General features: G+C 50.0%; 1 protein-coding gene across 3 annotated transcripts; it reads left to right on the top strand.

Moving 5' to 3' along the window:
- The first annotated feature begins 6,623 nt into the window (after positions 1-6,623).
- LOC140404684 (uncharacterized) lies at positions 6,624-24,545 on the top strand. 3 transcript variants are annotated; one of them, XM_072493342.1, is made up of 7 exons: positions 6,624-6,701; positions 7,189-8,128; positions 9,460-9,510; positions 10,452-10,673; positions 21,841-21,982; positions 22,715-22,855; positions 24,021-24,545. In XM_072493342.1, exons 2-6 carry the CDS (start codon positions 7,912-7,914, stop codon positions 22,836-22,838), a joined length of 756 nt encoding a protein of 251 aa, XP_072349443.1. In that variant the 5' UTR covers positions 6,624-6,701; positions 7,189-7,911; the 3' UTR covers positions 22,839-22,855; positions 24,021-24,545. The 3 variants fall into 3 exon arrangements, with proteins under 3 accessions (XP_072349443.1, XP_072349444.1, XP_072349445.1); XM_072493343.1 differs by lacking the exon at positions 7,189-8,128; XM_072493344.1 differs by lacking the exons at positions 6,624-6,701; positions 21,841-21,982; positions 22,715-22,855; positions 24,021-24,545 and adding an exon at positions 11,823-11,973 and having other exon boundaries at positions 6,708-8,128.
- The last annotated feature ends 596 nt before the right edge of the window (positions 24,546-25,141 follow it).

A 25,141-nucleotide genomic window follows, 5' to 3' on the forward strand; every position in this document is an offset into this window, starting at 1 on the left:
TCCTGTTGCCGTCATATTCATTCTTCCCCAGGGGGAAAGCATCATCACAGCAATACCATACATGGAAACATAGAAAATAGGCGCAGGAGGCCATTCGGCCCTTTGAGCTCCACCATTCATCACGATCATGGCTGATCATCCAACTCAATAGCCTAATCCTGTTCCCCCCCCCCCCCCCCCTCATATCCTTTGATCCCCTTCACCCCTATTGCTATATCTAACTGCCTCTTGAAAACATGCAATGTTTTGGCCTCAACTACTTCCTGTGGTAGCGAATTCCACAGGCCGACCGCTCTCTGGGTGAAGAAATGTCTCCTCATCTCTGTCCTCAATGGTCTCCCCCATATCCTCAGACTGTGACCCCTGGTTCTGGACACCCCCCACCATCGAGAACATCCTTCCTGCATCGACCCTGTCCAGTCCCCCCCCCACCATCGGGAACATCCTTCCTGCATCGACCCTGTCCAGTCCCCCCCACCATCGGGAACATCCTTCCTGCATCGACCCTGTCCAGTCCCCCCCCACCTATTAGAATTTTATAGGTTTCTATGAGATCCCCCCTCATTCTTCTGAACTCTTATGCATCACTGTAAATACACAAGGGGTTAATGTAAATACACTACAACTAAGTAAACACTAGAGGGAGCACCAGAGACAGCATGACATGCAGACATACAGCTAATGAACACATAGACCATGATGTGTTATGTACTCTGGGATAACACAGGCTGCAACTCGATGCAGCTTTGACCAAAAGATACTCCAGACTTTGAAGTAAGTTCAATGCAATTTATTGAACTATTAGCACAGTTCTCTATGAGTTTGACTCTCCTGCTAATCTTGCTCCAGTAACTCAGTCTAACTAACCAGTCTGCTCTAAGCCACGTGGTGGGTGTGATGCTTCTGATCTGCTCCTGTCCTTCTCTCGAAGTGTCGCCTGTGGAAAGAGACAGAGCATGTGTGCCCTGTCCTTGTATATGGGTTGCCCCCTTGTGGTAGTGTCACCTCTGGGTGTCTTGACTGCCCATTGGTCGTGTCCTATTCTATGTGTTCATTAGCTGTATGTCTGCATGTCATGCTGTCTCTAGTGCTCCCTCTAGTGTTTCCTTAGTTGTAGTGTATTTACATTAACCCCTTGTGTATTTACAGTGATGCATATCACCATAAATACAATCCTAACCAATTGAACCTCTCCTTGTACGTCTGTCCTGCCATCCCAGGAATCAGTCTGGTAAACCTTTGCTACACTCCCTCTAGAGCAAGAACATCCTTCCTCCGATAAGGGGACCAAAACTGCACACAATATTCCGGGTGTGGCCTCACCAAGACTCCTGTATAATTGCAGCAACACATCCCTGCTCCTGTACTCGAATCCTCTCGCTATGAAGGCCAACATACAATTTGCCTTCTTTACCGCCAGCTGTACCTACGCGCTTACCTTACAAAAAGGCTCAAGGTATCCCCCAAAATTTCCTTCACTCTGCTAAATGGAAGGCTGCCCTACACACACTGTGCTTTGAATAGAATCACAGCATGCTTACGGCACAGGAGGAGGTAATTCATTCCGTAGTATCCATGCTGGCTAACTGCAAGAGCACCTCAGCCAATACCCAACCTGCTGCTTTTGCCTCATCGGCCTGTAAATTTTTTCTATTCAGATAATTCAATGGTTTATGGGTGTTATGACCGCAACATGTGTTAATTGCTGAGGGAACCACATTCCAGAGGGAAAGGTGGCTCATGGGCCATAGCTTTTTTTTTTGGTATTCAAAAAATTAGAAGAAAATGTCAGCAGCAAGAATTCCAGTAACATATTGGGGTTTTAAAAAATAAAATTAAAAGGAGTATTAACAAGAAGAAAAGAAAACTTAAGCACACAAGATTACAGTTACACAGTTAAAATTAGTCTTACAAACCATTCTCTTCAAAATACTCCCTGCTTGGTCAGACCCACAAATAAATACACTCCAGGAAACACTCCCTTATGGAGGCTTTGCTATGACAATTCGGTAATTAGACCCGAGGCTAAGCTGCTACTGCTTTAACAAGGTATACCACATGATCTCTCAAACTGACTTCCGCTCTGCTGTGGAAATCCAAGAAACGGTGGCACAGTGGTCAGCACAGCCGCCTCACAGCGCCAGGGACTCGGGTTCAATTCCATCCTCGGGTGACTCTCTGTGTGGAGATTGCACGTTCTCCCCATGTCTGCATGAGTTTCCTCCTGTTTCCTCCCACAGTCCAAAGATGTGTGGGTTAGGGTGGATTGGTCATGCTAAATTGCCACTTAATGCCCAAAGGATTATGTGGGATTACTGGGTTACAGGGATAGGGTGGAGGACTGGGCTTAAGTAGGGTCTTCTTTCCAAGGGCTGGTGCAGACTCGATGGGCCGAATGGCCTCTTCCTGCACTGCAGGGATTCTATGATTCTATTCTATAAAACCTTCAGGAAAAGACTGCTTTTTGCAGCCTGAGGCTTGGCTGGCTGGCTTATTCAAACTGCACCTTCTCCCAGCCCAGAACTATTTACAGGAGATCTTTCTTACAGTCAACAACTAAGCTCTCCACAGTAACTCTAATGTACCTCCCCTCCACTCCCATTTTATTTCAGGTTCCCATGTTCTCACACCTCTTTGAAACTCAGATACTTCCCAAATATTCCGTTTTTATTTTGTCTCTGCTTCAGGGTCAATGAAATGTAATATTCTCACTTCTTTTGACCCATGGAACTAACATGTAAAGTGCACAATGTTTCTTGATAAGTCTGACATCCTTTTGATATTCAAATTAACTCTCAACTTATCCAAAAATGCAAATGTTAGATCCAACCTACATCCTTGTACTTCAAACCCACCATAATACCTCATTACAAATGCACAAACCTCTCACCTCGTTGTATTCTTTCATGCCTAAAACCTCCCGGACAACCTGTCCCTGATGGCCTTTCCCACACAGACCGACAGCCTTCTCTACAGATAACACAACATTCCCCATTAATAAGTACAAAAAACATCCATTCTTACAATGAGCTCGTCTTAAAACGGAGGCTTTGAAGTGGTCAATCAATATAGCGACAGAGGCTAAATCACCGCTTTTTATATATACATTTTTAAAATTCATTCATGGGATGGACCAGCATTTATTACCCATCCCGAATTGCCCTTGACCTTCTGATTGGCTTGTTAGGCCGTTTCAGAGGGCATTTAAGAGTCAACCACATGGCAGTGGGTCTGAAGTCACATGTCGGCCAGACCGGTTAGGGACGGCAGATTTCCTTCCCTGAAGGACATTAGTGAACCAGGTAGGTTTCCCCGACAATCGATAATGGGATAATGGTTTCACGGTCATCATTAGACTTTGAATGGGCAGCACGGTGGCACAGTGGTGGGATTCGAACCTAGGTTCCCAGGGCATTATTCTGGATCTCTGGCTTACTCGCCCAGTGACAATACCACTGCAACACCGTCTCCCCCCTTTAACATTCTCAAATGTTTATTGAAAGGTTTGAAGGAATAAGACCTTGTTCCCCGCAAACAGATGCCAAAACGTTACTCATTGTTAGAAACTAAACTATTTAATAGTGGCCTCTCAGAACGTCCAAAGGCACTTGGCGTATCATAAATTGTGTTGAACTGGCGTAATGTAGGGAAGCACAGCAAGAGGTAACAGTCAAGTTTCAGCTTTACAAACCCACAGCTGGAGAACTGTGACCAGGTACTGGACACCACATACATCTTCAGAAAGATATATTTGCCTTGGATGGTACTGCGGGTGGTACATATACCAGAATGATAGCTGGACTCCAGGGGTTACAGTACGAGGAAAGATTACACCATGAGACCATAAGACATAGGAGCAGAATTAGGCCACTCGGCCCATCGAGTCTGCTCCGCCATTCAATCATGGCTGATATTTTTCTCATCCCCATTCTCCTGCCTTCTCCCCATACCCTTGATCCCCTTTACACAAACTAACAGACCTGGAATTTAGAAGGTTACAGGGGCGATTTGATAAAAGTGAAGCAAGATGTTAAGTGACCCAATTTTCAAATCCATATGTGGCCTGGGCCTTCTCTCCCTCTGTAATGACACCTCCTCCCCCCACCGTAACCCCGGCCAGCACCACAGCCCCTAGCACCCTCCACTATCTCTGCGCTCCTCCAAATTTGACTCCCCTCATTTCCTTCGGCCAGGTTTTGTGGCCAAATCTGACCGTGCAGTGCAGTGCTCCCTGTGGCTGCCAGCCGAGAGCATGGGCTCAAGTCTCTGCAATGTGACTTGAACCCCCAAAGGCTGGATTTCACCGGGATGGCCTGGTACCCTGACCGCCCAGTTGAAGGGTCTGTGGTGAGCTCGCCCAGAGTGGCGACCATCACTCGGTAACCTAACGCTGGCCGCCGTGTCGATTGCTTTGAGGCGAGTCCTCCAGTCCGCTCCCGGGAGGATATTCTGCCTTAGAGATTGTCCGACAGCTCTGAAGGTCCATTTGCAGCGGACGGGAGCGATGGTCACGACTGCGATCTCAGACTGTCCTGACGAAAAGGCGTCCAGACTTAAAGTTAGTCCTGGCTACCAGGCAGGCCCTGCTATAGGGGTCTGGGAGTGGGGGTGGGGGGGGGGGGGGGGGGGGTGGAGTGTTGGATGGTGGTTGCTGGAGGTGTGAAAGGCCGTCTTTGAGAGTCGTGAGGGGAGAGATAAAGAGGGTGTGAGGTGGAGGATGGTTGGGGGTGTGCGTCCGATGGGCGCGTAGGGCCTGCAAAGGAAGACCTGAATCCCATCACCCCCATTGACCAACAAACCACACTGCTAAAACGTCGGGGCTTCCCACATGTCAAGGCCTTCCCATACTGCAGGTCAATTAGCGATGGGGGTGTGGAGGGAGGGGGTGGCGGATTGAGGCTCCAAATTAAATGGCCATTGGCATTTGAGGCCTCACTAGGCCCAAGGGCAGGTGAGATTCCAAAGTTAGCTGTATGTAAGGCTACAGGGAATCCGGTAGTTTCTGGGTGATAAAACTTGAATACTGCTAAAAAAAAAGCGAAGTTACTGAATCTTTCATCTTGCACGCATCATATAGTTCCTCATTGCGCTCTGATGCAAATGACTCTGCCTCTGAGGGTCGAATTGCCATCCAATCAGCACCCATTTTTTCCCCTGTAGTTGCGATTGTTTGAAATTTGGTATTCTTGTAATTGTCCTGATCCGTGCGAGACCAGTAGCTTCAGCAACATGACTCTCTTTTCAGTGTGATGACGTTCCTGACAGAACATTTTGAACGTACGTCACACTTTCTCGGTCGACAGTGTGATGCCAAGTGCCTGAGCTGTTCGCTGCGCCAGATTGATTGGGGGCCCACGTTCCCACAGCAGCAAGGAGCCCCACGCCATGAGGAACGGGGAGGAGGCCATCCCGATCCTTGAGCCCCACCCAGAGAGCACCTCAGCTTCAAGAGGGTCGCTCGGACAGGTGCCAAGGCCCTGAGACCCCACTCCCCACAGCGCTCCCACCAGGACGCCACGGTCAGGCAGCATCCTCTGCACCTCCCTCGAGGCCTAAAATGTGCGGAGTGTAGCCACCTGGGTTGGCAAACTCCCGACGTAAAATGGAGAACAGCAAAGGCTGCAGGGAAATTCAGAGGCAGAAACCAGCAGGTGCAAGTTTACTGTGTATTAAACTCTGCAAAAGCCCAGACAGCATCGATACCAGCAGCCATCTGCATAATAATGTAGCAGCCATCTACATACTAATGAGCAATCCCCGGGAACAATCGCAACATTTGGGATAAACAAAGCCAGGCCAGACTCCTCAGCGCCAGCAGGAGCCAACACAAAAGAGGTTAACGGACACCTCAAGACTGCCCATCGATCAGGGAACCGCTCCAGTATTGGGGAAATCGAACCAAACAATTGGAACAAAGTCCAATCACTTGGAACCAGGTACAGGGTCCGCCCCGAAAGGCGGGAAGCCCCTGGGGACTATAAAGTTAAGCCCCCAAGTTCAAATCGTCCTTCTTGACCGGGTCACTCAGCAACGCGAACCAACCCTTGACAGTGGCCGGTTCAGCTGCCGCCAAAAGCCAGTAAGTCTTAAGTCAATGCTCGCTACGAGATAGGTGCTCCTAGCTACCAATCAGTACCAAATTCGAATCCCGCAGACTCAGAACCCGAACGAAAGGCCATTTGTTCCCCTGACCTGGTGGGCCAGTCCGAAGCTAAGTATAGGCCTGTTAGTTGTAGAAGAAGCTTAGAAGTAGAATTTATGCATGAGTAGCGATTACTGTGTATAATAAATGTGCTTTGATTTGAATCTTACTTGAACCTCGTAGCGGTATCATAAAGATACCTGGCGACTCGAGAGCAAAGGTTATAAAACAGAGCCAATTGAACCAACCAAAAGTTAGCAACAGGTAGCAACAAAGCCACCCGCTGTACAGACAGCAGTGACACGTCCAGATATTTGACCATTCAGGTCCACCCTGACATCACAATCTCAATTGTGTGCAAACTCCTGATTGTTCTGATTTGCAAGTGAATTGAAAAGTGACGGGGGGGCAGATGGGGAGGGGAGTGTGGCTGGGGGGGGGAGGACGGCAGTGTGGGGGGGGACGGGATGGCGTAAACCTTTCCCTTCCATGGGCCGCGAGTGAAAATCAGGCAAAAAGGAAGTGACGGAGGTCCGGATGGAGCCTGCGCACAGACACAGTGAGTGGAACCTGACCTCCTGAATTCTAACCTCAATTTTGAACCCAGGCTTTCAAAGTGGTGGGGAGAAAAAGGAATTGGGGAAAAAATCCGCAACAGGACTCGAATTTCCCGTCCCCGTTTGGGGGGGGGCAGGTTCGGCAAAGGGGAGTGGAAAATCCCTGCGAGAAGGCCAAGTCCCGTTTCACACTGGTGTGAGCACGCAGCGCGATTGTCCATTCCCCCCCCCCCCCTCCGTGACGGGGCGCAATTCCTGCCATTGAACGGTCGGGAACATCATTTTGCAACATTATCGACCAATTATAAAGCCTCTACGTCTGAATTATACCTTTACCCTCCGTGTAAGAGAGACCATTCACGAAGGCATGAGGGCAGATCAGCATGGATCCAAACTGGCCTCCCAAGGCGGGCACCTGGCGAGCAAACTTTAATAAGGGCCCCCCCCCACACCGATTGTTAACAAATTTGTTGGTTTCTCTCCACTTAGGTGATTGTTTTTGACCAGCAGACGCAATGGGCCGAAGGGCCTGTTCTGTGCTGCCGACCTCTCTGATTCTTTGACTCTCCACTGATTGCATTGACTGACAGCAAACGTGACCCTGACGTCATTTAACGAGAACGATTTGCATCGCCCAGCTCCCTTCACAACTGCAGGACATCCCAAAGCATCTTGCGGCCAGTGAAGCACTTCCTCAAGTGTAGCCACTGCTGCTACTGTCGGAAAGATGGCTGCCCTCTGGCACACAGCAAGATCCCACAAACAGCAACGCGACAATCACCCAGATGATCGGATTGTTCCGGTGTCGAGCGAGGGATAAATATTGGTCCAGTTCCCCTGGGGAGAGCTCCCCTAGCTCTGCTTCCAAATAGTACCCATGGGGTCTTCTGAATCCGCGACAGCGCAGCAGTCCCTCAGTCCTGCCCTGGGGGAAGCCAGAGAATCGCGTCTTGATTGTTTTTAGGCCATCTACAATCTTTGTGACCATTGGTGACCGTGCCCTCAGCTGCCTGGGCCCTTAGGCCCTGGAATTCCCTCCCTAAACCGACTTCCTGTCAGACTCTCCTCAATATCGACTGCTCAGGCACATTTTTGGTCACCTCCTTCTGGGCTCGGTGTCAAAATGTGCTCTATGAGGCGTCTGTGAAGTGCCTTAGTTGGAACATTTTATTCCATTAAAAGCGTTGGGGGGGGGGGACTCTTTCCCCCTCGATGGGTGCCTTGCTCACTGCCCGCGCTGACTCTGAGGACAAAGGCCCACCGGGCAGCTCAGCGGAACTGTTCCTCCAGATCGAGGACCCCGCAAGATGTCTTCCTGCCAATCAGAGGGCAGCAGCTCTTGCACTCGGCAGCGCAACAGAGGAAGATGTGGCTGCTGCTGGTACAGCACCTGTTGGGATCTCAGGATTGCAGAGCGACCCAGGAAAAGGTTAAGTGCTGTAGTTGTGTGTGTGTATGTCTGTGTGTGGTGGGGGTTTTGGGAAGGGGAGGGAATGGGGGGGGGGCTCATGAGGAGCCACCGGGGTCAGAGCAAGGTCGAGGGGATGGTGGCAGTTAAACGCCAACCTCCCTTCGCCATCTCCATGCCCTTGACCATGCACATATTTGTGCAGATCGAGGAACCCCCCTCTTCCTCCAGCTGACATGAAGCCCGCTCACTTTTACCAGGCTACATGTCTAGGCTTGCTTAGAGCTGGGACAATTGCAGTAGAGACTGGAAGAGGCCCTTAGGTATTCATTAGTTGGCCGCTTAAAGGACTCAAGTGGAGGGGGGGATAGGAGGCCGATCATATGGGCCTACCAGCCTGGAACTTACTTACGACGCATCTGAGCCCCAACCCTAACCCGCAAATTCTCAGGCCCGTCCGTCTCCTTCTTCATCTCCGATGGGGGCAGAAGATTCCGGTCAATACACAAATATAACTTGAACCTTGCTGAAAAGAGATACATCTTGTTGAAGCTTCTTCGACATGACAAACACCAGAATGCCAAATTTCAAACAATCACAATTTGTATCACTGTAGAAGAGGTTGCTGATTGGCTGGAGGCTTGGGGAGCCTATAGTTCCCCGTTGCTATCTTCATGGCAACACCTCAGTTGATCAGAGTCAGCCAATCAGCACCCTTTTGTCCTGGAGCGTAGATTGCTGTGATCGTTTGAAGTTTGGTATTCTTGTGTTTGTCCTGGTGAGTGTGAGGCGAAAAACTTCCGCAGCACGTCTCTCTTTTCGCCGATATCACGTTCTGTGCCACCAAAGGGATTTTTTAATAAAAATAGAAGTTGTTGTTGTATGTGACTCTCCGCACCCCTCCAAATGGAGACTTTGCGCCACCTTTTCCAATCCTCTAATTGACCACGCCCTCAAAACCCCTCCTGCTCATCCGGATTTAAATCAGGTTTGAATAGGGGCTGTAAGAAAATACCTTGACCACTTTGCCCCTCCCGCCTGCCCTAGAGCCTATTCTTGACTTCATTTTAATGGTGCTAGGGCCTCCAGCCCACTGAGTCCCTGTAAACTGGAATTCTTTCCCTCTCTCCTCTACTTGAACTCCTTCAATGGGTGTGACACCCTTTTCCAATCCGACGCCCCCAGCCGCTATTCACATCCCCTGTCTCACCCGTTACCACCTTGTGTCGGTTCTATGAAGCAACCCTGGGCCTTCACGACATTACACGTGGGCGCAAGTTGTCGCCAATTTACGTTGCATCTGTTCATTCGAGGCAGACATCTGACGTGGGTTAAAAATTTGATTTCCGCAGAATTCCTGACAGTCCTTACCTCACTGATGGATGTCGCCTACATCATCACTGGTGAGTAGAACAAAGAGCCTCAGGAAAAGGCCGGAGACGGGGGTTGGGTTTGGTGGCAGGGGTTACACGTATTCTGGCCGGGTTACTCCACGCAGATGCTCAGTATGATACTCAAGGTGAGGTTTAGTGGGTGACGCTTGTTGGTGGGGGATGGGCAAATGGGGGGAGGTAGCTGGATGAAACAGGTGTGCGAGACATGGGTCAGGATGAGGTGCTTGGAGGAGGGAACCTCAGAGGAGTGAGATTTGTGTGTGTGTGGGGGGCGGGGAGGGGGGGAAAGGGGCTTTGGGTGTGGCAGAGGAAGATGCGATTTGATGATGGCCGGGCCGCCAGCCTAACGGTTGGGGCAGGCCAGACAGGCAGACCTGCGTAAGGGACAAGAGTGTTGCCCTCGTGAGTCAATGCACGCCCCAAAATGGAAGTCAATGCAATCACCGACCAGAAGGGGCAAGTTGGGGAAGGGGCAGACATTTTGGAATGGGCATTCATTGCTGGCGGAATTGGAGGCGAAGGGAACAGAAAGGAGACTGGTAGAAAGGTCAATTGGAGGAGAGGGGAATGAGCCAGGCTGGGTTCCGCCCGACATGGAGGCAATTTAGTTTCAAATGTTCACGCCAACATTTCCCCTTTTGGAGAATATCGGGGTCGAACATCTTTGGCTCTGCCCAAGGCTATGAGACTTGTACGTGGCACAGAGGGCAGCTACCCGCTGGGTCACAAGGGCCTCCACTACATGGTTACTGCCTTGATATGGAGTCTCTCAGGAAAATCCCAGAGGGTAACTTGGGATCCAGTCTATTCAGGCCCAAAGCCTGAACGGGAGGGGGTGGAGGGAACCTTACGGGTTGGGGATAAAGTCGACAAAGGTATACATCAGATTGCGGGAGTTTTCCAATCAGTCGGTATGAAGTAAGTTGCATCACTCTCGTTCTCTCTTGCAGGTATCACCTATCATGGCTCTTGCACCAAGGCGCGGTCCCTTCCTCTCTACCTGGTCACCTGTGGAATCTGCGATCTCGTCTTTACAATCATTTCGCTTACTCCGCAGACTCCAGACAATTGGGACAGGTCGGGAGGGCGGCGATTATTCAGCCTGTCTCATTCGTTTCATGAACAATGGGAATACGTCCCAGAGCCTGCCAACTTTCTCCTGTTTGCCGCAGGTATCTCGACGCACATTGCCTTTTCTCGATTGTAAAGCGTGAATCCACAATCAATACACACTGTAAATACATACACAGGGGGCAGGATTCTCCGCCCCCCCGCCAGGTCGGAGAATCCCCGGGGGGGGGCGGCGTGAATCCTGCCCCGCCACTCCGACTGCCGTATTCTCCGACGCCGGTTTTCGGCATTCCTTGGCAGTGATACATCAGAACCGAGATATACTACAGAGGAAATCCCTGAATCTGTCCCTGCAGAATCGTCAGTACCAACAGAGACGGATACCAAGTTAGTTTCTCAACAAGGAGCACCAACAAGTGAACAGGGAGGCACTTATCATAGATATCATAGAATGTACAGTGCAGAAGGAGTCCATTCGGCCCATCGAGTCTGTACCGGCTCTTGGAAAGAGCACCCTACCCAAGGTCAACACCTCCACCCTATCCCCATAACCCAGTAACCCCACCCAAACACTAAGGGCAATTTTGGACACTAAAGGCAATTTATCATGGCCAATCCACCTAACCTGCACATCTTTGGATTGTGGGAGGAAACCGGAGCACCCGGAGGAAACCCACGCACACAGGGAGGATGTGCAGACTCCGCACAGACAGTGACCCAAGCCGGAATCGAACCTGGGACCCTGCAGCTGTGAAGCAATTGTGCTAACCACAATGCCACCGTGCTGCCCACACTTCCGTCATCTCAAACAGCCAGATTCCTGGACATCCTCCAAAGAGACTGTCTTCCTCATGTAGATATGTATAGATGGCACCATGGTGAAATGCAATGAACATGTAGTTGGGTCTGGTGTTCAAAAGAAAAAGTTGTTGGTTAGAAAGGAGCAAAGGGGGAGGGGTGCCATGTATTCAGGTGGCACTGCCTGCTGGTGGTAGGTCACATGATCTGCAGTGATGCCAACAAAGTGTTTGCGTAGGCTTGGGGGAGTTCTGTTGCTCTTATTAGCCTTAGTTTTATTAGCTCTAATTCTGTCACCTTTGCTCACGAGTCGCCAGGTATCTTTCTGATACCGCCACGTGGTTCAAGCTCAAGTAATGATTAATAATGCAGCACACCGCTTAGTAAAAGTTAAATCAACGATCATTTATTATATACAGCAATAACTACTTATACAATAATCCTACTTCTAGACTATTACCTACCACTAAAGGCCAATACTTAACTTTGGTGATGGCCCACCAGGTCAGGGAAACGAGTGGTCTATCGAATTGGGTCTGGCCTGCGGGATTCAAAAGGGCTGGTACGAGTCGATAGTCTGGAACACCTATCAGGTAGCGATCGCTGGAGTAACACTTGTTTCTTCGTCGAAGGGTCTCAAAGGTTGCGAGTAGGAGAAGAAGGGTTGATCTGAACTTGGCCCCTATTTTTATAGTCCCTAGGGGCTTCCCGCCTCTCGGGGCGGACCTTGACCCTGGTTCCAAGTGATTGGACTTGGTCCCAATCAATGGGTTCGATATGCTCCAATAATGGGGCGGTTTCCTGATCGGGGGGTGGTTGTCCACCTTTCTTTGTCTCAGCCACTGCTGGCGCCGAAAAGTCTGGATCGGCTTTCAATTGCTAATTTGTAGCAACTGTTCCCGGGGATGGCTGATTAAAATGCAAATGGCTGGGTTGATGTGCTGTTAATGGTTGCAGGTATCGGTCTGGGCCGACTTCCCCAGAGCCGAATACACTGTCTTGCCTGCAGCTGGCCGTTTGAGTCCTGTTGGCTGATTTTCCCATCAGCCTCTTTCGTTCGCCATTTTAGATCGGGGTTTGGCCATTCTACTCGGGAATCAGCCATTTTAGGTGGCTACATTCCCTCCTTGTGATCCTAACGCAAAGCATGAAGGATCACATAAATTTTGTTCTTTCCATTCCCTGACCGGGGGAGGACACCTCCTACATGGCCTCGACTCTGACCCTAGCTATGCACAATTTTTTTTTACCTAAACAATTCTAAGGGCGCTATGTCAGACAGGGGCATGCATTTACAAAATAACAAACTTGGAACCTCTAATTTTACCTAAATACACTATACTCACTAAATATTGCATTATCCTATCGTCCTAAAACATACAACAACAATCACAACATTTAATATACTTTTTCCTGGCTTGGCAGTCAAGCTCAGGATCATACACTTTTTTTTTTGTTCATGAAAAGTTTTGTACATCTTTTTATTTACAGTAATAACGCAAGTGCATGTTCTTTATTATTTTGTGATAGGTCGCGGGGGTCGGGGGTCTGGTCATAACCGAATATAGGGGATCGGATCCGATATACCGGGGTTCGAGCGCGGTACGCTCTCCTTCTCCATTTGCGGAGGCGCATAGTCTGCACTGCACAGCAGAGTATCGCCAACGCTAACAGTGCTTCAATCACGTAGGACAGGGAGTACCAGGTTATGAACCTGGCACACCAGGAAGATGCAGTGTCGCTGGTGACTGGGCTTTGGGTACTGCGGGGCAGTGAAACATTAACGGCAGGGAGGTTTGAAGTAATGGGGTCCGCGGTCCCGCGCAACCAAGTGTCCATGAACAGGGTGTTGAGCACGATGAAAGAAGTCCTCATGGCTGTCCTGGCTGTCCTCTTTCCTTTTCCTTCTGGTGTTCTTTTGTTTTCTCCGGTCCTGGAGCCTCTGGAGTTCTGTGAAAATCAAGCATAGTATCTGTAACTACCTTGGTTTAATATCCGGTATGTTAGTGTGTCTGTCCTTTTGGGGCCAATTATTCTCTTATAATTGGTCACTATGTGTGACTCCCTCATTTTTTTTTTCTAAAAATAAATTTTAGGACACGGCACACTTCCCAATGACGGACCAGTGCTGATTTACCATCCAAATGTTCCTGGATGTAAATAGCATATGGCAGCAACCTAAACGTCGCCTAAACAAATAAAAACTTTTTGAAATGAAAAATGTCAAATGAGGTGCGTATGGGCCGCGACGGGTAAGATTTGGATGGAGTCGCCGGGTAGGACGGCTACCAATGCCGTATCTCCCCTACCCGAGCGTGTTTGACCAACGGGGGGATCCCCAGGCAGGGCGGGTCTCACGCTGTTTCTCCACTGCCTGAGCAACCGACAAGAACGGGCAAAAATGTAGTCATCGGGGTGGGGCTGCCATAGTGATTCTATCCTTGAATCAGAAGAGCAGTTATGATCGGGCGTTTGGTGAGCAGGTATCTGCTGAAAAGCTAGTTCCACTGAACAAGCGTGTGGTCTGTTGACCAGTGTCTGTTGACAAGTTGGTACCGCTGAACAAGCGGCTGGAAAAAATTCTCCTATCGTACGAACAACATAAAACATCCTGCAGGTTCCATCAGGAAGGACAGCACTTCTCCCAAGCGTTTCCTTTGAACATCATGTGGACACCTCAGTTCTCTGTTGTGAACAGGGTCGCAAAGGGGTTGGCGGCTTGGGAGTCAGACTTGAGGTCGTCCCCTTCTCCTGGGTGCCAAACTCTGGAGTGAATTAAGGCTGAAAGGGCTGCGTGGTGTGAGTTGGGGTTGCTTTCGTCGTTGCGGTCGAGTCTGTAGGAGTTGTCGCGGTGCCAATGAGTTGTGTCGAGTTGTGTGGGGACAAAGTCGGGGTCGTCCGTGTCGTTCGGTGGTCGGTGGTAGGATTTGTTTAGAAAAGTGATCATGAAGGGATCACTGGAGTCGAAATCGGAGTTGCTGGGTGTGGGTCCGGTTGTATGGGGATAGTAGGGAGGCGTGCTGTGGCTATTGTCCGAGTCACAGTCGCTGTCTCTGCTGCTGCAGTCTGTGGGCGTTCCGGGGCGGAGTGTAGATTTTGGGGGTGGAGTCGAGTGCGAGTCTGTAGCGGGGCTGGACGTGGTGGAGGTTGGTCTGGTTACGTTGGCTGTGGGCGGGGTGTGGTCTGCTGCGTCAAGCATGACGTGGTGGCCGTGGTTTGACTGTGCTCCATAAGCCTTTAACTGGTTTATATGAAACCACGCAGTCTTACCATTTGGGTATTTTATTTTGTATACCGATGGGCTTACTTTATCCGTAATGGAGTACGGACCCGAGTATTTTGGATACAGGAATGTGCTGGGGTTATATACAGACAACATCACTTGCTGTCCGATATCATACTCCGTTGCATGCACTGCCTTATCGAAACAGGCCTTGCTCTGTTTCTTTTTGGTGCCCAATTTAACTGCGGCTGCTAACTGAGCCGTTTTGCCATTAGCAACTAATTGCTCCACGGCTTTCTCGTGGGTGAGGGCCGTAACTTCAGGGCTGGTCAGGTCTAAACCTAACAAGTATTCTGTCCCTTTCATGGGGCGTCCGGTCATAAGAATGTGTGGGGTATAACCTGTGGAGATGGAAACAGTGTTACGCAAAAACATCAGCGCAAAAGGGAGGACTGAGTCCCAAGTGGTGTTGTTCTGCTGGACCATTTCTCGGAGGGTGGTTTTTAGGGTCCGATTCATGCGCTCCACTATACCACTCGACTGTGGGTGGTACGCAATGTGGAATTTTTGGGTGATGCCAAATATCGTGAGGACGTTCTGCATGACGCGTCCCGTAAAGTCAGAACCTTGGTCCGATTCAATACTGCGGGGGAGTCCCCATCTTGTAAAGATGTGGTGGGTTAGGATCTTGGCTGTGGTTTTCGCGATGTTGGTGCGGGCTGGAAATGCTTCCACCCACTTTGTAAAAGTGTCTATGACCACCAGAACATATTTATAGCCATTCCTGCAAGGGGGCAATGGACCTATAAAATCAATCTGGAGGTTAGTCCAGGGGCCATTAACGGGTCGGGTGTGGCTGAGTTGGGCCTTTTTGGCATATCTATCGGGGTTGTTCTGCGCACAGATGAGGCAATTCTCAATGTAATGGCTTACATCTTCCTTGAGATTTGGCCACCAACAAAGCTGTTTGAGGTGGGCTGCGGTGGGTTCGATTCCCCGATGTCCATGACCATCATGGAATAAACAGATCATTTGATTCCTATCCTGCTCAGGAACTACATAAAGGGTGTCCTTTAGCACCACACCGTCATGTGTGGTTAGTGTATTTCTGTACCTCTCGTAGGAGGCTGGAAACTTCCCTTTCACAATCTCAGTGAGAGCGCTATCCTGCTTCTAGGCCTCTACTAGATCCTCGATCCTAGTCTGCGTGACCTGAACTGCACTCACTGGCGCACTCACTGGCGCGCTTTCTGGGGGTTTCCAGAAATACCCATGCCTGGATCCTGCCTTAGCCAGTGCGTCGGCTTTTACATTTCCGGGGGGGGGAGGAGCGATGGTGGCTGCGGACTTTTCTAATGCCAAAAGTCCTGTCCCGGGCTTTTTGTAAAATATGGCGGAGCAATGGGGCTGAGGGGAGGGGTTTCCCATCCGCGGAAACAAATCCTCTTGTTTCCCACAGGGGCAGAAATTCTGTAAGGCTGTTGCAGACATATAGGCTGTCTGAGTATATGTCTGCTGGGCTCGGGAAGGAATCTGGGTGGTCTACAATGTACGCGATGGCCGCAAGCTCTGCTGCCTGTGCGCCTAAGTGTCCGGGGATTTTTAATGCTATCACCTTGAGGGCGCGTCCCTGCGCGTCCTCAACATAAATCCCGCAACCTGTTATGCGTTGCCCATCTAAGACTGTGGAAGATCCATCCACATAAATCTTAATGGGGTCACACGTGTCCGGGTGAGGGGGGCTCTGAGATGGATTTGCTAATTTTCTGGGGGGTGTTTTAGCTATAAAGGGGCCTGTATTATGGTGTGGAGAGATGATTTCACATTCATGGGGGGTTCCGGGGTACTGTAAATTGTCCGCTAAGTATATGTGGGTCTTTGTCCGTTTGACTGTGATGTCCCGTCCTTGCAAGAGAAGGGTCCACCTAGCTGCACGTATTTGGCTGACGGTACCGTCCTTAAGTCGTCCGTCCAGTAAAAGTTGGGTGGGGGTGTGCTCGGTCAAAATGGTGATGGGGTTCAGTCCGGTAATATAGGAAAAGTACTGGACTGCCCAGAAAACTGCGAGCAGGTGCCTCTCACAGGCTGAAAATCCCTGCTCCACAGCATCTAAAATCCGGGAGGCATAAGCCACGGGTCTTAACTGGTCGTGCCGTTCCTGCAGGAGCACGGCTGAAAGGGTGCGGTCTGTGGTCGCTACCTCTATGGTGTAAGGGGAAAGCGGGTCTGGAACTTGTAGTGCGGGGGCGGCTATGAGCGCCTGTTTTAATGATTCCACAGCATCCGTATGCTGCGGAAGCCACTCCCAGGGGGCTCCTTTCTTTAGGAGGTCTGAGAGGGGCGCTGCCTTGCTGGCGAAACCGTCAATGTGGTTTCGGCAGTAGCCAACCAGTCCTAAAAACGACCAGAGGGCTGAAACGTTCTGGGGAAGGGGCAATTTAGCGATCGAGTCAATTGTTTTATGCTCGATCTCGCGTTTGCCGTGTATGATAATTGTACCCAAATATACCACTTTTTCTTCCAAAATCTGGGCCTTTTTGGGGTTTACTTTACAGCCAATGGAATGTAACAATTCCAGGAGTTCGGACAGAAGCTCAATGTGCTCTTCCTTTATGTCTGTCTGCAGTAGTAGATTGTCTACATACTGTACCAGACATTCGGGGCGAGAAGATTTTGCTAGTCCATTTGCCAGCTGTCGGTGGAAAATGGAGGGGGAGTTGTGGAAGCCTTGTGGCACGTGTCCACGTGTACTGCTGCGCTTTAAAAGTGAAGGCAAATTTGTACTGGCACGCCTTTGCCAATGGAATGGACCAGAATCCATTACTGACGTCCAAAACCGTGAAATATCGGGAATTGAGTCCCTGTTTGAGCATGGTCTCGGGACTTGTTGCCACGGTGGGGGCTGCTGCGGGGGTGACTTTATTGAGTTCCCGATAATCAATGGTCAGACGCCATGATCCGTCGGGCTTTCTCACTGGCCAAATCGGGGCATTATTAGTAGAGGCTACCGGTCTTAGTACGCCTTGCTCTAATAAGCTCTCTATAACTTTTAGGATTTCTCCCTCTGCTTCTAGGGGGAATCCATACTGTTTTGGGGGTCTAGGGTCCGGTCCTGTTACTTGTACGGAGCCAGTCATCCGTCCACAGTCGTGCTTGTGGGTCTCGAATGCTGCTCTGTTCTTTTGCAGGACTGCCCTAACCTGCCGGTCCGTGCTGAGTGTGGTGGGGTTGAACCAAAACTCGCCTACTGCGCTAATTTTGTTCATATAGTCCCCTATGTTGAGCGTTGCGGGGGCTCTAGCGGATTTCGCCATCTTCCAGACACACTGGTTGACTGGATCGAAAGATAGGTGGTGGGAATTCATAAAGTCGATTCCCAGAATGTGTTCTGCTGTGTGGGGCAGGTCGACTAAAACTACGGGGTGTTTTGTGGTAATGTTTCCAGTTTGAATGGGTACAGGGGCTGTGATGTGTCCCTGCTGTGAGTGGCCTGTAAAGCCGCTGAGGGTGATAGTGGCTGTAGTGGGCCATGTGTCCTGAAAAAGGGTGGAGGAATTTATGGTGGTGCGGGACCCTCCTGTGTCCCAAAGAAACTCGATAGGCTGTCCCCGAATTTTCGCTGCGACAACGGGTCGTCCTGACCTATCCCAAAGGGTATCGCAGACCCAACTGGGGGAGCCCGTACACCGTCAGTCTGTTTCGGTCAAGTCTGTCTGATCCGAACGGGCGCTAACGCTATGGATGGGCTCTGCCTTTTTCTTACTCAGAGTGTCTGTCTGTTGGGCTCTCTGTGGCTTTTTAAGGACATTGCACTCTTTTGCAAAATGTCCCAACTGTCCGCAGTTGTAACATTCTTGCGGTTTTGTTGGGGGGCTGTTCTTTCCCTCATTTACCCAGGCGGGGTTGTGAGGTGTGGCTTTTACTGCCTGCATGTCTGCGGCGGCTTGCTTTTCCTCTGTGGTTTTAGCGGCGGGTCGATTGTGAACAGATTGCTCCCAAACGCGGGACAATCTTTTAACCACCCACTTCTCTTTATGAGCCTCTCCGAGGGATCATAACTATTGCAGGTATTCTGTCCTGCCTCTGTGGCATGGGAGATAAGGGTGCGGGTCCATTTGGCCATATTGTCTGGGGACAAATGGGCACGGTCTACGTCTCCAAAAACGGCTTTGAAGTGAATCCACAGGCGTCCTGCGAACGCTGTGGGGTGCTCAGACTTCTTCTGCCTACACTTATTTAGGCCATCTACGGGGTCACCCTGGTTATACCCGATCGCATCCAGGATTGCGGTATGCATTTCTGCAAGGGTGCCTCCTCCTACGTCCAGTGGGTCGAGAAGGGCTGATGCTACCGATGGATCCAAACTGAGAACCATGAGCTTTACATGCTCTCTCTCATCCAGGCCGTGCATGGTCGCCTGATGTTTGATGGTGGCAAAGAAATGGTGTGGGTCTGAAGCGGGGAGAAACGGTGTGATTTTTGCACACGCGTCCCGTAATTGGGTCACTGTGAGGGGGGTGGAATATAGGAATTCCGCCTCGTCTGATGTGGCTGTGCGGTGGGTTGTTACAGGGTTCATGGGAGCCTGTGTGGGGGGTGGGGGTGCTTTTCTCCTTTGGGGCTTTCCCTGCGCACATGTTCCCTGAACATATCTCTGCGCTGTTTCCTGTAATTCTTCCCAATCAGGGCCGTCTTCCTGGTCTAAACTTTCCCCAAAGGTGTCTTGGAATCCCTTTTGGACAGAAAGCAGTGATTGCAGGTCTGCAATTTGCTTCCGGCACTTTGCATGGTCTATGGTGCTCTGCCTTTGTTCTGTGGTTGCAGCGTGGAGCGCTCTCAAGGCTGCCTTGAGATCACTACATTGTTTCTGTAGCGTCTCCACCTGCTTCTCTGTTTCTTTCTTTACCAGGACTGCTCGCTGCGTGTCCTGATAAGCCTTTTCGTATTGGGACTGGAAGCTACTCAAATGCGCCAGACAAGACTGGTGACCCCGTTTGGCGCCAGCCACCTCTTCGTCCTTTGCTGCTAATTTCCGCCTTAATTCCAGATTCTCTTTCTCCACCTCGCATACATCGACTTTACTCATACGATGTATGTCCTCTACTTCTTTGCGGAGCGTCCTGACGACCTCCTCTGTGCCTCGCAATTGTGCCAAACAGGACACAATTGCCATCGGCTTGCGAGCTTTTGCTAAGTTCTTTTTATGGATCTCACTCATGTTCTCCCACCAAGTATGCCCTATACTTCCGGGACCTGAGTCGTCATTATTACAGAAATCATTCCACATGGGCCATCCTTTGCCCTTGAGGTATTTCCGAATTTCCTCTTCCCAAGTGGGGCACTGTCCCACTCTACTGCTGCTGGTCGCTGCGACTGCAAATTCCTCGGGGTTCATGAGGCGTTGCATTGCCTGCATGGCCATCTCTCCTATCCGCTTGCTTCGGTTAAATTTGGAACAGGGGGCTAAGGTGGTGTCGTAGATGCGGGTACGGCTTGCGCTAATTTCCGAAAATACAGACTTCCGACAGTTTTGACGCAACAAAAATCTATCAGTTTTACCTTATAGCCCTGTTAGTTTTGCATGCATACACACACTTCCGAATTATTAATTATTAATCAGAACCGCTTGAACACTTGTGGGTTTTTTTTTGTTTCCAATTGGATTCTAATTCAAAATTTCTTGGGTTCTCCCGGAGTGGTTTTCCACTTCTAGATCGGGTCCCGTCAGGATGTCGCCAAAATGTTGCTCTTATTAGCCTTAGTTTTATTAGCTCTAATTCTGTCACCTTTGCTCACGAGTCGCCAGGTATCTTTCTGATACCGCCACGTGGTTCAAGCTCAAGTAATGATTAATAATGCAGCACACCGCTTAGTAAAAGTTAAATCAACGATCATTTATTATATACAGCAATAAATACTTGTACAATAATCTTACTTCTAGACTATTACCTACCACTAAAGGCCAATACTTAACTTTGGTGATGGCCCACCAGGTCAGGGAAACGAATGGTCTATCGAATTGGGTCTGGCCTGCGGGATTCAAAAGGGCTGGTACGAGTCGATAGTCTGGAACACCTATCAGGTAGCGATCGCTGGAGTAACACTTGTTTCTTCGTCGAAGGGTCTCGAAGGTTGCGAGTAGAAGAAGGGTCGATCTGAACTTGGCCCCTATTTTTATAGTCCCTAGGGGTTTCCTGCCTCTCGGGGCGGACCTTGACCCTGGTTCCAAGTGATTGGACTTGGTCCCAATCACTGGGTTCGATATGCTCAAATAATGGGGCGATTCCTTGATCGGGGGGTGGTCGTCCACCTTTCTTTGTCTCAGCCACTGCTGGCGCCGAAAAGTCTGGATCGGCTTTCAATTGCTAATTTGTAGCAATTGTTCCCGGGGATGGCTGATTAAAATGCAAATGGCTGGGTTGATGTGCTGTTAATGGTTGCAGGTATCGGTCAGGGCCGACTTCCCCAGAGCCGAATACACTGTCTTGCCTGCAGCTGGCCGTTTGAGTCCTGTTGGCTGATTTTCCCATCAGCCTCTTTCGTTCGCCATTTTAGATCGGGGTTTGGCCATTTTACTCGGGAATCAGCCATTTTAGGTTCGCAATCTTGCCCAGTAGAAGGGACATCTCTGAATAAACCCTCTGCTCTGTTTTTAGGAGCATGGCACCTCTATGTTTTTTCTCTTTGTGGCCAATGACTAAAATGCAAGAGTTGCGCACGTCTTTTTTAACCAAGAGCCTTCCCCCACCCCTGCCTCTCCAAACACTAAATTTAGAGTACCCAAGTTTTTTTCCGATTCGCGGGCAATTTAGCGCAGCCAATCCACCTACCCTGCGCCTATTTTGGGGTTGTGGGGGCGAGACCCACGCGGACACCAGGGAGAATGTGCAAACTCCACCCGGGGAAGTGACCCAGAGCCGGGATCGAACAACGGGTCCTCGGCGCCGTGAGGCAGCAGTGCTAACCACTGAGCCACCGCGACGCCCTGATACTAACGTTTTTTTGGCAGTAGGATAGGTAGCCCAGAATGCGTGTGCACCTGAACGTGTGCAAAACTCTCCATCCAGGGGAGGGCGAGTGGAAATCCACGCCTCTCAACCGCCAGTCTGCATGAGGAGGGACTTGCCCAGTTAGGACCAGAGCTACAGTCAGTGTATTTTTGGGGGAACGCACCCCCCCACCACACCCCCACTGCAGGCACGTTCGAACAAACTTTAACTCTTTCCTTTTCTTCCATTTTAACACAGGGAACCTACTCATCTACTCCATCCATCAGCCAAATTATGAAAGTCTGAACTCGCCTGAATACTGTGCCAAATCCCTGTACCTTTTCGCTCTCTACACCCACCTGGGCTCTTATGCCGTCTATCTGATCCTAACCTTGTCGAGGTACTGGGACTATCATCGGCTAAGAGAGATGCTGTGAGACATAGAAGGAGGTGGCAGGGCCCTTGAGAAGCGGTGGTCCCAAACATGCGCCCGTGCGCCTTGCATCCCGTAACCGTGGCGACGACGGAAACTGCCGGCTTACCTGCTGTAAGCAGTCGCTGCGACTGCAAATTCCTCGGGGTTCATGAGGCGTTGCATTGCCTGCATGGCCATCTCTCCTATCCGCTTGCTTCGGTTAAATTTGGAACAGGGGGCTAAGGTGGTGTCGTAGATGCGGGTACGGCTTGCGCTAATTTCCGAAAATACAGACTTCCGACAGTTTTGACGCAACAAAAATCTATCAGTTTTACCTTATAGCCCTGTTAGTTTTGCATGCATACACACACTTCCGAATTATTAATTATTAATCAGAACCGCTTGAACACTTGTGGGTTTTTTTTTGTTTCCAATTGGATTCTAATTCAAAATTTCTTGGGTTCTCCCGGAGTGGTTTTCCACTTCTAGATCGGGTCCCGTCAGGATGTCGCCAAAATGTTGCTCTTATTAGCCTTAGTTTTATTAGCTCTAATTCTGTCACCTTTGCTCACGAGTCGCCAGGTATCTTTCTGATACCGCCACGTGGTTCAAGCTCAAGTAATGATTAATAATGCAGCACACCGCTTAGTAAAAGTTAAATCAACGATCATTTATTATATACAGCAATAAATACTTGTACAATAATCTTACTTCTAGACTATTACCTACCACTAAAGGCCAATACTTAACTTTGGTGATGGCCCACCAGGTCAGGGAAACGAATGGTCTATCGAATTGGGTCTGGCCTGCGGGATTCAAAAGGGCTGGTACGAGTCGATAGTCTGGAACACCTATCAGGTAGCGATCGCTGGAGTAACACTTGTTTCTTCGTCGAAGGGTCTCGAAGGTTGCGAGTAGAAGAAGGGTCGATCTGAACTTGGCCCCTATTTTTATAGTCCCTAGGGGTTTCCTGCCTCTCGGGGCGGACCTTGACCCTGGTTCCAAGTGATTGGACTTGGTCCCAATCACTGGGTTCGATATGCTCAAATAATGGGGCGATTCCTTGATCGGGGGGTGGTCGTCCACCTTTCTTTGTCTCAGCCACTGCTGGCGCCGAAAAGTCTGGATCGGCTTTCAATTGCTAATTTGTAGCAATTGTTCCCGGGGATGGCTGATTAAAATGCAAATGGCTGGGTTGATGTGCTGTTAATGGTTGCAGGTATCGGTCAGGGCCGACTTCCCCAGAGCCGAATACACTGTCTTGCCTGCAGCTGGCCGTTTGAGTCCTGTTGGCTGATTTTCCCATCAGCCTCTTTCGTTCGCCATTTTAGATCGGGGTTTGGCCATTTTACTCGGGAATCAGCCATTTTAGGTTCGCAATCTTGCCCAGTAGAAGGGACATCTCTGAATAAACCCTCTGCTCTGTTTTTAGGAGCATGGCACCTCTATGTTTTTTCTCTTTGTGGCCAATGACTAAAATGCAAGAGTTGCGCACGTCTTTTTTAACCAAGAGCCTTCCCCCACCCCTGCCTCTCCAAACACTAAATTTAGAGTACCCAAGTTTTTTTCCGATTCGCGGGCAATTTAGCGCAGCCAATCCACCTACCCTGCGCCTATTTTGGGGTTGTGGGGGCGAGACCCACGCGGACACCAGGGAGAATGTGCAAACTCCACCCGGGGAAGTGACCCAGAGCCGGGATCGAACAACGGGTCCTCGGCGCCGTGAGGCAGCAGTGCTAACCACTGAGCCACCGCGACGCCCTGATACTAACGTTTTTTTGGCAGTAGGATAGGTAGCCCAGAATGCGTGTGCACCTGAACGTGTGCAAAACTCTCCATCCAGGGGAGGGCGAGTGGAAATCCACGCCTCTCAACCGCCAGTCTGCATGAGGAGGGACTTGCCCAGTTAGGACCAGAGCTACAGTCAGTGTATTTTTGGGGGAACGCACCCCCCCACCACACCCCCACTGCAGGCACGTTCGAACAAACTTTAACTCTTTCCTTTTCTTCCATTTTAACACAGGGAACCTACTCATCTACTCCATCCATCAGCCAAATTATGAAAGTCTGAACTCGCCTGAATACTGTGCCAAATCCCTGTACCTTTTCGCTCTCTACACCCACCTGGGCTCTTATGCCGTCTATCTGATCCTAACCTTGTCGAGGTACTGGGACTATCATCGGCTAAGAGAGATGCTGTGAGACACCGAAGGAGGTGGCAGGGCCCTTGAGAAGCGGTGGTCCCAAACATGCGCCCGTGCGCCTTGCATCCCGTAACCGTGGCGACGACGGAAACTGCCGGCTTACCTGCTGTGTCGCAAAGAGAAACTCGGATAGAGCAAAACGAACAATTGTGTTGACACTGAGTTTGTTTTACTCACCCAGAGCATCATTCTGATTGGCCACGTTGACTATTAATCTGAATAATGTTACCAGAGTCTAATTTGCATCACCCATAATTTAGCATAATTCTGAGCAGAGTATTATTTGGTGGGATTATTCACAACTGTAAAAATCTCTTTGTAAGCAATAAACTTCATCAAAATTACGCATCTCTTTATTCTTTGATATGGAGCTTGCAAACTGAAAGGTATATTTTAAAATCAATTTACGGGGTGTGTGTGGACGTCGCTGGTTTGACCCAGCTCCCATCCCTCACTGCCCCTCGGGAAGGTGGTGGGTGAGCCGCCATCTTGAGCCGCTGCAGTCCCTGTGGCGTAGGTACACCCACAGTGCTGTTCGGGAGGGACTTCCAGGATTTCGACCCAGCGACAGTGAAGGAGCGGCCAATATATTTCCACTGTGGCAGGGTCCGAACCCAGGTCCCAGAGCACTACACAGGGTCTCTGCACTCACTAACCAGTGACACCAGAATTGGGGCAGCCACCAGTTCCTCCAGCGGTCATAGCTGCTCTTCTGCGCGAGCTAAGTGTCAAGACTTTGGTGAACGAGATAGAGTGGTTATTGTTAATCAGGTCTGGGGTGACTTTTTGCAATTCGTTTTAAATTTAATTGCTCCCAGTTGATCTCACAACCACTTATTTTGCCCGGAGGTGTTACCTTCTGAAAGCTTTGACGTCCTTTTTTGGCGGAGGGGGGATGGGCGGGGGGGGGGGGGGGGGGTGAATTGACCGTCTTCGAAAA

Source organism: Scyliorhinus torazame, chromosome 31, assembly GCF_047496885.1.
Source record: "Scyliorhinus torazame isolate Kashiwa2021f chromosome 31, sScyTor2.1, whole genome shotgun sequence".
In the NCBI taxonomy this organism is placed as follows: Eukaryota; Metazoa; Chordata; class Chondrichthyes; order Carcharhiniformes; family Scyliorhinidae; genus Scyliorhinus; species Scyliorhinus torazame.

Bases quoted from the DNA above. Each gene is read 5' to 3' on its own strand.
- LOC140404684 (XM_072493342.1), top strand. From the start codon at position 7,912: ATGGGTGCCTTGCTCACTGCCCGCGCTGACTCTGAGGACAAAGGCCCA. The intron at 10,674-21,840 runs GTATCTCGACGC...ATTTTAACACAG, and splicing joins CTTTCTCCTGTTTGCCGCAG to GGAACCTACTCATCTACTCC. The intron at 21,983-22,714 runs GTACTGGGACTA...TCTTACTTCTAG, and splicing joins CTGATCCTAACCTTGTCGAG to ACTATTACCTACCACTAAAG.